The 10,524-nt window shown below is 34.7% G+C and overlaps 1 protein-coding gene and 1 non-coding gene across 3 annotated transcripts; one reads left to right on the top strand and one right to left on the bottom strand.

The window, feature by feature from the left end:
* Nucleotides 1-5,263: 5,263 nt before the first annotated feature.
* Nucleotides 5,264-6,439, bottom strand: LOC126599229 (uncharacterized). Of its 2 annotated transcripts, none has more exons than XM_050265570.1 (4): nt 6,321-6,439; nt 5,802-6,037; nt 5,646-5,712; nt 5,264-5,409 (listed from the first exon to the last, which is right to left on the bottom strand). In XM_050265570.1, the coding sequence occupies exons 1-4, from the start codon at nt 6,429-6,431 to the stop codon at nt 5,401-5,403; spliced, it is 423 nt and encodes a 140-aa protein (XP_050121527.1). In that variant the 5' UTR covers nt 6,432-6,439; the 3' UTR covers nt 5,264-5,400. The 2 variants fall into 2 exon arrangements, with proteins under 2 accessions (XP_050121527.1, XP_050121528.1); XM_050265571.1 differs by having other exon boundaries at nt 5,841-6,037.
* Nucleotides 6,440-9,125: 2,686 nt separating this feature from the next.
* LOC126601027 (U2 spliceosomal RNA) lies at nt 9,126-9,320 on the top strand. The gene has a single exon (XR_007615667.1). It is a non-coding gene; the product is annotated as a U2 spliceosomal RNA (small nuclear RNA).
* The last annotated feature ends 1,204 nt before the right edge of the window (nt 9,321-10,524 follow it).

The raw sequence follows: 10,524 nt of genomic DNA, 5'->3' as shown, positions 1-10,524 counted from the left end.
CTGGTTAGACGAGATCAAGAATGAAGGGTTGGAGCTTATAAGAAGTTGTACGAAGGAGCTGAGGTGAATAATAATTTTTTTGTTTTGTTTTGGGGACCTCTTCCGCTAATGATGCTGATAGGCGTTCTGGCCACCAAGGTTTGGTTAACCCCCAATGTAAACATTGCTGGATTCGATCTTTTTAATTGAAACAATCATGTCATGTAGGCTCCTACAAATTAGGCTAGTACCAGAGAAATGCTGGGTTTAATAACAACTCTTTTGCTTGACCTCTCAATCCATGGAACCCTAATCTTGGCGGAGGCTTTCTCTGAATAGATTTATAAAGAATAATATGTATGTTGTTGTTTTTAATAAAACATTTTTTTAATAAACTAATTAGACATAAAGAAAATTAAGTGGTCGATCTAGTGTGTAAATTGCACTCTACAGTACTAGCTGGAATCATGTTATGCCTTGTCCATTAATTTGCTTTTTCGGGTTTTGTTTTTATGTTTGTATTTATTTAATGATGAACTTCTATGTAACTTAAGTCTTTTGGCCATCACATTTGTGAAATTTATGTCTTAAATGTCTTTTATCTAATGGATTTGATTGCTAAAGTATTTTGGTGATCTTTCAAACGATTTTTGGTAATGACAACTAGCAACTGTACACATACTATGCATGTGATTATAAATTTTGACAATAAATTTGCAAAAAAGAGAGAGAAAACATAAATAGATTTGATTGCTAAAGTATTTTGGTGATGACCTTCAAATGATTTTTGCTCACTGAAGAAGTTATCGGTGACCTTCAAACCATTTTTTATTGCTAAAGCATTTTCGAGGAAGAGCATGCTCATCTTCCTAACGTTCCTCTCTAGCATCACCCATTGATTCTTTAAATGTTTGGGGTGGTGGGTAGGCTGGTATTTCTGCTAGTGACACAGAGGAACTGGTACAATCTTTTGACTTCAATTTTATACTTCCTTTTATCCATCTTAAACTGAAATTCAATTAATTGGTTATGAGAAACATATGTTTTCCTTGCTTTTTTAGTAGAGCATGTCAAAATTTTTTTTTTTCAAAACTTGTGTACTTATTCCCAGATTAATACAAGGTACAAGCCTTTATCAATAACAAGATGATAATAATTTGTTTACGGGCCACGAAAAGGATCCACTTCTTTTTTTCTTCTATAAAATCTGTGTCCCAAGTTCATTTTAACAGTCAACTTGAATCATGGAGCATATCACTTCAAGTTAACGACTGTTGAAAACTAGTCAATTCGAGTTAAACGAAGTATTTCAAAATTCCAGGTTCAGAAATATTTTTATTCTTCTCTGTAAGAAGGTATTTGTAGAGAACAAAATACAAGCCTAACTGAGCAAGTCAACCTAATAAAGAAATTAGAGCAAAGGAATTAGCTACGTCTCTGGAACATAAAATCAAATTCCCATGAAAATAAAATTTTCCCTTTTATAATTTCCAACAAGTCGAACAAAGAAAATAAAACTTGCGATAAAGTGACCACAACCAGTAAAATTGAGAACTCCGAATTTTACAAATTCTAGAATAATTTCATTCACTGTCTGAACTGCAATCGTCAGGAATATCTTCGAAGAAATTCTCAAAAAGACTTGAATCCTTCAACAACGCATCAACATCCGGAATTGGACCTTCAATGTGATATCTAAAAATCCAAGGCTTCTTTTCTTTTGTATTCTTAATCTCTTCCACCTTATTTTCTTTTGTGCAGGTCATATCATCCAAAGCATGAGTCTCCAATGGATTTGTAGGCAAGTCATCTTTCATGATGTTAGTTTTTCTTCTTTGGCCTCTAACAAGGGGTGTCTGTATTTTGGTCGACCTTCGCTTCCGACTTACATTTTGTGGCAAATAATCAGTTAGAGATTTGACTTCTTTCTCGGTATTATTCTTGTTTTTGTAGGAACTCATTTCAGCCCTTCCTCTTCCGCAATAATTATTCATCTACAAGAGAGTGTTTATAAAAGATCAAATTAGTACAAAATAAGAGAATACTAAATTAGATCAAATTACCTAAGTGTTATCCTTTTTACGTGGGCACAACAGTAGTGCAATTAATGATTGGTAGTGCTATCCGCCCACCCATTTTTATCTCTCATGCACCTCTCTTTATTTCCGGCCGTTGGGTCAAATGGATTAAAAAAGATCAAAAGATAAAAGTTAACAAGAGTGTGAGATAAAAAAAAGCATGAATAGCACTACCCTTAATTTTATATCTTACCTTTTTGCTCTGTATGAAGTTTAGGGTGAGAATTAAGGAAAGGAGAAGGAAAAATGAGGTGGCACACTAAAGGAAAGAGCAACTTTAAAAGGTTAGTGGGTTAAAAGAGTATTTAAGTTTTTTTTCTTTTCAAATTTTTTTTTCCCAGCCCCAACCCGCTCTCGCGCGGGAGGGGTGGAGTTTAAAAAAAAAGATGAATGTGAAATATGATTAACATGTAGAAATTGAAACACTCCTAAAAGGCAATGAAACCAACGTTTACCGTTGCAGTCAACATCTTATGTTCGAATTTCATCTCCTCCAAAAGCGCTTGTATTTAAACAAAACATCCAATATCGAAAATGTAATTTATCTACGGATTAAGAATTTAGTTGCTCATAATTACTGCACTACCTTTCATGTTTGAAAATTGCATAAAATGCAATAGATATTAACTCTCTACAAGAAAATCAATGAAAAAACGTGTTTTACATACAACGAAGACAAACAAAAAGGCAAAGACAAGAAAATACACACCTAGATCGGTGGTCCCCGTCAACGAGAAAAGCGAAGGAAGAAATTTGCAACCTCTTTGTTTTAGAAACCTCTTATGCCGACATCAGAAAGCCCTTTCTTGTGGTCTGTTTTATAAAAGAATGGAGTATGTACTTCCTAGTGTTGGATTTGGGTACTATTTCAAAGTTCGTCTTGCACAAGTGATTAATACAAATCCTGCTAGCTATAGTAATCACTAATTGGTATTTAATAAAATAAATGGGATGGATAAAGATGTAAATCCAACTAGCAATAAGTAAATATGTTTTGTGATGTGATAATTGGTTACTATTAAGTAAAAAATAAAAACGCAGGGTATGACAAATAATTTGTTATTATTGTGAAACAATAATTGTGGGTTAAATAGAAAGAACTATCCAATTTTTAGAGGTGATTTCAAATTGATGTCAATATTCACCATCTGAAGAAACTAGAATCGTCAGGAATCTCTTCAAAGTACCTCTGGTAAAGTCTTGGATCAACATCTGAAAATGGATCTGAAATTTCCCATGAAATTTTCCAAGGGTTCTTGGTCTGTTGGGAACCGGTGCTCAGACTTTCTTTGGGTGTTGAAACCACTTCCTCATCACTTGCCGGAATCACAGTTTCATCTCCTCTCTTGACCCTTTGAGCCTCTTCCACTGAAACCTCACAACCCTTTTCTTCTTTGGTGTAGAAATCACTTCTGCTTTCGCTCTCGGGTGCAGAAATCACTTCCTTGTCACTTCCCGGAATCACTTTTTGATATCTTTTCTTGACCCTTCGAGACTCCTCCGCCGAAACCTCACAACCCTTGCCTTCTTTGGTGTATAAGTTGCTTCCGCTTTCGCTCTCAGGTGCAGAAATCACTTCCTTTTCACTTCCCAGAATTACATTTCCATCCCTTTTCTTGACCCTTTGAACCTCTACCCTTGAAACCTCAAAATCCTTTTCTTCCCTGGTGTAGAAATCGCTTCCGCTTTCGCTCTCGGATGCAGAAACCACATATTCTTTAGCTTTTTTTGTACAAGCAGTAGTCCCCCTTGTTGTGCCGGTATTCTTGAAACTATACAAGTCCCTCAGGAGAGGAATTGGACCCGGAATTTCAAACAAAGGCTTTACATGACCATCAATCTGCTCCGTCTTGGTGTTTTCGATTTGCTTTGGTTTGGAATTTTCGGTTTCCTTTGTTTCATCTCCAGTGGCTTCTTGATCAAGATTAATCTTTTCTGCTGTATCTGCAGTAGCTTCTTGATCTTACTGCCCCGTTCCATCAGTTTGATCATGATCTTGATCAGCATCCGAAGCAGCATTAGATTGATCGTCTGGACTGGTTTCTTCACCCGCATTCTCTGCCATTACTGAAAGAGACCAAACACTCTGAAAATAAAGAATGGATGCGAGAGAGAGGGAGGGAGGCAAATTTGGGTTTAGCCTTTGGGCGTATGCGTATATCTAGAGAGAGTGACAGATAAGAGGGAGAGAGGTAGGCTGGTATTTCTGTTAGTGACGGTTACAGAGGAAGTGGGAACAATCTTTTGACTGAACTTCAATTGGTTGCGACTTTTGGGACCTCCCGCTTTTTAGTACAGTTGTCAGTAATTTTTTTATTAAAAATTATTATTAGCATTAAAAAAAATTTATTTTGTATTCCAAATTTTCTTTAATTAAAAAGAAATCCACTTATAATAAGATTTTTTTAGTATTAATAACAGTTTCATTTTTATTTTTGATAAAATAAGAATAGTATTAGTGAAGTGTCAATTTGTAAATCTTGTAAAATGTCACACGTCTATTGAGAAATGAATATCTTGTTGATGACCTGACTCGCTTGAATTGATCTTACAATTTGGGTTCAGTATTTTTAGATCAAGCTCGTTCATTGTGTTGACATCTTTCTAGTTATTGATATAGCAGGAGTTGCTTGGCCTAATGACATGTTATGCCCCTTTGTTAACAAAAAAAGTGTCAACTTGGTTAATTGGAATTGGTATGTAAATTAAGGGTGGACAAAAATACCGGAGGAACGAAACCGAACTCGGACTGAATTGGAAAAAAAATCGATTGGTTCGATTTTTTTGGCGAATTATGATACGGGACAAAGAACCGAACCGGAATTAAGTTAAACATTTCGGTCTCAGTTCTAGGTTTGGTACCAAATCGATTTTTGTATTTAGAATTTGATAACCACGCGGCTGGCTTTAATGAGCGGTAGCTGAGTCCATACATGGACTCTACCGTACCTGTTCACTCTTTTCTCTCTCTCTCATTCTTGAGTGCATTGAACTCTCTCCCACACATTCCTCTCAATCTCTTCTCTTTTCCTTCTTCCTAGAATTACAAACCCTAAAATCTAACTTAGATCACTTCTCTCTTAGGTCAATTACATTTTTTGAATTCTGTTATCGCTTAAACGTATAATACATTAAATGGTGATTAATAATAAACATTGCCCTTTCATTAAGTTAAATAAGAGTTTAACAAAATTATATTAAAGAAATGATACAAATGATGGTACAAATAAGTGATAAGTGTAGCATTAATCTTTCAAATGCTGTTACATCAAAACAAGTATCCCAAACCCTATTATTTTTGGTCAACCCGACCCATTAGCTACCTAGCTAGTTAGCTACCTTCTCACGACATCTGCAATTAAAACAATAAATAAATAACTAACATGAAACAAAAATATTAAGTGAACTTAAGCAGCCACTATACTTATGACCATATTAATTAATTTAGATTTGATTAATCATCGTTAGATGAGTTTGATTCATTTAACTACTACAAAAATTTAAAAATATAAACTCGTTTTACAGTACTAAAGGATTGTGAGTAAAAATACACACATAAATAACCAACTTTAATATAAATACATATACCGTGTAAGCATATGGCTGGTGACGTCCTCCTGCCCCTACTCTTGTGACCTTCCCAAGCCTCAGCAACCTGCATGAACACAGTATCTTCAATCAACCATTCTTGCATAACACATTCCGAGAGAGAGAGAGAGAGAGAGAGAGAGAGGCAATGCTAACTTTCTTAGTGCTTTGCTGGTGTCGGGATTGTCACCCAACTCCGTACGTATCTTGACTTCAGGGAGACAGCCGCCGCGAGACAAGAGATTCAGGATGGCTTCGGCTTTCTTGTCCATAACCAAACACCTCACCCGCCTCCGCTTCATCGAAGCCTTCCAAACCGTTTCAATCTTGATACCTTTCCATCCAGTTTTGGACATGAACAGTCGTTTGCTTCGGCTTCGCCTGCTGGAACACTAATTAAGAAAATAATGATTAATTAAAATCAGATTAACTAATCAATATAAATTATCATCTACAAAAAAACACAAAGTGCAAATTACAAAATTGGAAGAAAATCGAAGCTCTAAGTAAAATGATGAGAAAAATCTACTAAACAACAAATCGATTTGAAAACGGCAATCGAAGAGAAAAATCTAACAAAACCAACAAATCGATTATGCACACATTCAAAGGTTACAGCTGACTACCAAACAGCACGTAAAAATTCGAAAATGAACGAGAGAGAAGCTCGATCACCTCGACATTCATCGTATGAGCTTGAATCTCATCCTTTGAGACATCCCTGGTGGCGAGGAGAAGCAGAGCCAAAGTAGCTGTGCGTTCGCTTGGAGAGGGGAACGGAGCCATAGGTTGCTTCTTTCTGCCTCACTCTGGCTCTCTTTCTGTATGTGTGTGTGTGTGTATTTATCCATGTGTTATATTGTGGACTATACAACAGGAAGGAGATTCCATGATTCAATAGAAAATGGATATTTTAATCATTACCAACTTGATCTTCTTGCCATTGGCAACAAACATGCATGAACCATTTATAATAAAAACAAAATGAAATGAAATTATTCACAAATAGTGTGTGTGGGCATTTACTAGTACGTATATATCAAATCAAATGTCCAAAATAACATACGCATATATATATATATATATATATATGTATCTATGTTTAGCTGACGGGATTTGAACTCACGCCATAGTGCAAGGGTAACACTTTTCTTCATCACTGTGGTAGATGACCATTTGTTACATTTGTTTTTTTATACATTAAATTAATGTGCATTCCCTAAATCCTCCACCAAATGAGAGATTTTTTAGTGTGACTGGAACACGAGGTCGTACATCATGTGTTACTATACAAATGATGTGATTTGTGTGTTAAAAAATTAATAACTTAAAAAATAAAAAAATTCGCCACTTATATAAAAACAAGTGGTGTACCTCCCCTGTTTCGATTACAATGAAAATTTTCTCATTTGGTGGAGGATTTATGGAATGTACTTTAATTTAATGTATAAAAAAACAAATGTAACAAGTGGTCATCTATCACAGTAGTAGAGATGAGTGTTGCCGTTGCATCATAACATGAGTTCGAACCCCATAAGCTCCCTAATTTAATATATATATATATATATATATATATGTATATATATTCTTTCTCTGTGTCTGAACAATACATCCCAAGTGTGGGCGCGAATCAAAAGTGTGGGATCCTGGGCGCGAATCAAAAGTGTGGGATCCCGACCCTTTGTCCTTGTCCAGATGATGAACGCATATTAGCTTCCAAAAATTATGTTTTCTTGTGATAGGTTGAAAAGTGTATTACGGATTTGTGCCTTTATGAATAGATTAATAAAAAGAAGAAGGCAACATTCCTAAGATTTTTGTCTAATTTCTAGTCAAAGTGATAGTTGCTGGAGCTTTTGCTTTTTAGGAATTCATGTGTAGGCTTTATTTAAATTCATCTTATTTTCATAATTTTTATGCAGGGTTGGTAAAAGCTTTCTATCCTATGGATACAAAGATGGACCATTTTGTTTTGCTTCCACGTGGCCACTTCAATACCTAAAAGGCATCAAGCTTCATTTTGATCTGTCTCAACCAAGGTATTAAATATCGGTAATATCGGAAATATTGGTAGTTCGAAAACACGGAAATATCGATGGAAATATCGGGATAATATCAATATCGATAAAAATTACATGGAAACCACGGAAATTGTAAGAAAAACTTGGAAATTTTTATTGAAACTTTGCAGGATGTTTATTTAGTCAATTATCTATTAGTTTATCACAAAAAATTGGAAGGAAATGCATTGCATGATGAATTTAACATTATCAAGTTGATTATATAGCGAGCTGGCAAACATTGTGAGTGTAGAAAATATGTAGTAATTAATGAAAGAAGTTTAAACACACCATAATCATTTATATATAATGAATTAGTACAATATTTTATACTTTATACATTGCATGATATTAACAATTTAATGCTCATTTGTACAACTAAATATATGCAACTCGACAAGATTTAGACATGAGTGAGTGAGAAACAAAAAAAAGAGGGGCACTTAAGATCTAAGAGAGGAATTTTAGGAGAATTTAGACATAGTCATGAAGAAATGAATCACAAAAAGATAGATATGCGAGATTAGAAATGCAACACGTGAGGGATTTGCAAATGACTGCTTAAAATGAGTCATTAACAAATTTCTTTTACATATCTTTGTAATGTTCATGTGATACATTTCTAATTCCTCCTATTTAACTTTGTGCGACAGATTTCTTCTTCATTTGCCTAAAATGCATGCCTTGTAGTTTGGGAGTCTCTCACCCAAACATACATGTAGTATTGGGTGTGGTAACTATTTGTAATAACTTTTTATAGTGGAAACTCAACTTCCTTTAATATGCAAGCATATATGCTCCAGATCCATGAAGAAAACTAAGGTTTCAACCCCAAAATTAATTGGCAATAAGAGTTATGACACAACTCCTAATAAACTTTGTGAGGAATTTCTTAATTAACTCTCCGATTTGAAACTTTTCTTACACACTAATAGAAAATAGCTTTGGTGCTCTTAGTCCCAAGAATCGAGAACGGGAATCAGAGATCTGCTGTGAACACTCCTTGATCACTTTCAATAATTACCAAAAGCTTTCGTTTGAGCTGAATGATAAACTTTCTAGGGGTGTACCTCGGTGGAATCACAGTTTCATTAAATGTTTCTCCCAATCTTTCAATAGTAAAAACCCTTAAAGCATTTCCAGCAACAGAAACTACACCTTCCGAACATTGATCGGATGAAAATGAGGCAGGATATTCAAGGGTCTCATACGATAGGGGTGTTAAGAGAAAATGTCCTTGATGGATATAACCAAGCCAGGGCCGACTTGACAAGCAAAGCATATCCCACATCGGCCGTGCAATAGAACTGAGCAAGCAAACAAGTCTATAAAAGCTAGTTTGCATCCCACATCGGCCGTGCAATAGAAGTGAGCAAGCAAACAGGTCTATAAAAGTCACATTCCAAAGCTGACGAAGGCATTCTTTTCTCGGTCTTTTGGCTAAGATCAGATGTGGTATCTGTTCTTGTTAGTTTAATATTTTCAGTATTTTAAGTATTTTTGAAGTATTTCGTGATATTATCGGTAATTTCGTGATATTATCGGTAATATCGCGATATTTTGACGAAAACTTCTTGGATACCTATTAAAATATCGGTAAAGCAAAAAACCGATAATATCGGCGAAATATCGCCGATATTATCGATATTTAAGACCTTGGTCTCAACATTGCATTAACTCACCTTTTTATACTTAGACTGGTTGTCCCACTGGGTTTACCATAGCAGGGTTGGGGAGACTATCTCCTTATATGCACCCTTAATCTGTGACTCACGTATGCATTGCATGTGCCAAACGAGATTGACAACACCAACATCATCTCCTAATCATGACGATCCTAATGTGACTATTTCTTAAGTTGTAAAGTCAAATGGGACTATTGTGAATCGTACTTTATAACTTATGTGGTTGTGTAAACTTAGAATAGTAATCCCAAAAGGATTTGGAAATTAAATTCTCATAGATTTTGTATTACTTGTAAGATAAGAAAAATTATAAATAAAAACATTAGGCATGAGAAATTACACACGCAGATCATGCACACCCTAACAGCGGTCCGATCTGGCAAAAGAACAGAAAAAAACTTACAAAGAGCATCTTGAAGAGAGATGTTAAATTTTAGGTGGAGATGTCATTGTGCATATTTTAGATAAAAAAATCTTTCCAACCGAAAAATTATTTATTCTTCATTTGTAAGTAAGAGTTCTTAAGTTCGATTTTCGCCAAAGATGAATTTGAACCACATTATTCCTAACTTATTGTGAAGCTAAGACCATAAATATGCCAAATATGATTAAAAGACACTGAAGTGTTCTCCAATGGATATGCCATATATGATGTGGTATGTGATTCATTTGACTCCTTGCTTTCTAGCATCAATTTTTTACAGCAAACAAATGATGAGTCAAATATATTTAATTTAATTTTTAATATATAGGTTTCATTAACAACCAATAGAATAAAAACTAAAACTAATTTTGATTATTTTTAATAGTTAATGTAACTCTAGACCTAATAAAATAATAAAATAAATATTTGACACATCCATTAAAAAAATAGATAATTTAACACTTGTATTCAATTTACTACATCAGCCATCAAATAAAATTTTGACATACTATATTTGACATCTAGGGGTGGGTTCGGTACGGTTACCGTACCAAAACCCTTGTACCAATTACCGTACCAAACTTTCGGTTTGGTAAAATCTATTACCATTACCATACCAACTTTCGGTATTGCCAAAAATTCGGTTGGCATGGTATGGCAATGGTAATTGCCATTTTGTTTTGGGACAAAATTTGTTTTTGTTTTTTTAA

This window comes from Malus sylvestris, chromosome 14 (genome assembly GCF_916048215.2).
Source record: "Malus sylvestris chromosome 14, drMalSylv7.2, whole genome shotgun sequence".
In the NCBI taxonomy this organism is placed as follows: domain Eukaryota; kingdom Viridiplantae; phylum Streptophyta; class Magnoliopsida; order Rosales; family Rosaceae; genus Malus; species Malus sylvestris.
The sequence above is the reverse complement of the archived record's forward strand: the minus strand, read 5'-3'. Positions and strand labels throughout refer to the sequence as shown.

Coding starts and splice junctions, on each gene's coding strand:
- LOC126599229 (XM_050265570.1), bottom strand. CDS start 6,431: ATGGCTCCGTTCCCCTCTCCAAGCGAACGCACAGCTACTTTGGCTCTG. Junction 6,038..6,320: donor CTCATACGATGAATGTCGAG/GTGATCGAGCTT, acceptor TTTCTTAATTAG/TGTTCCAGCAGGCGAAGCCG. Junction 5,713..5,801: donor ACCAGCAAAGCACTAAGAAA/GTTAGCATTGCC, acceptor GTGTTCATGCAG/GTTGCTGAGGCTTGGGAAGG.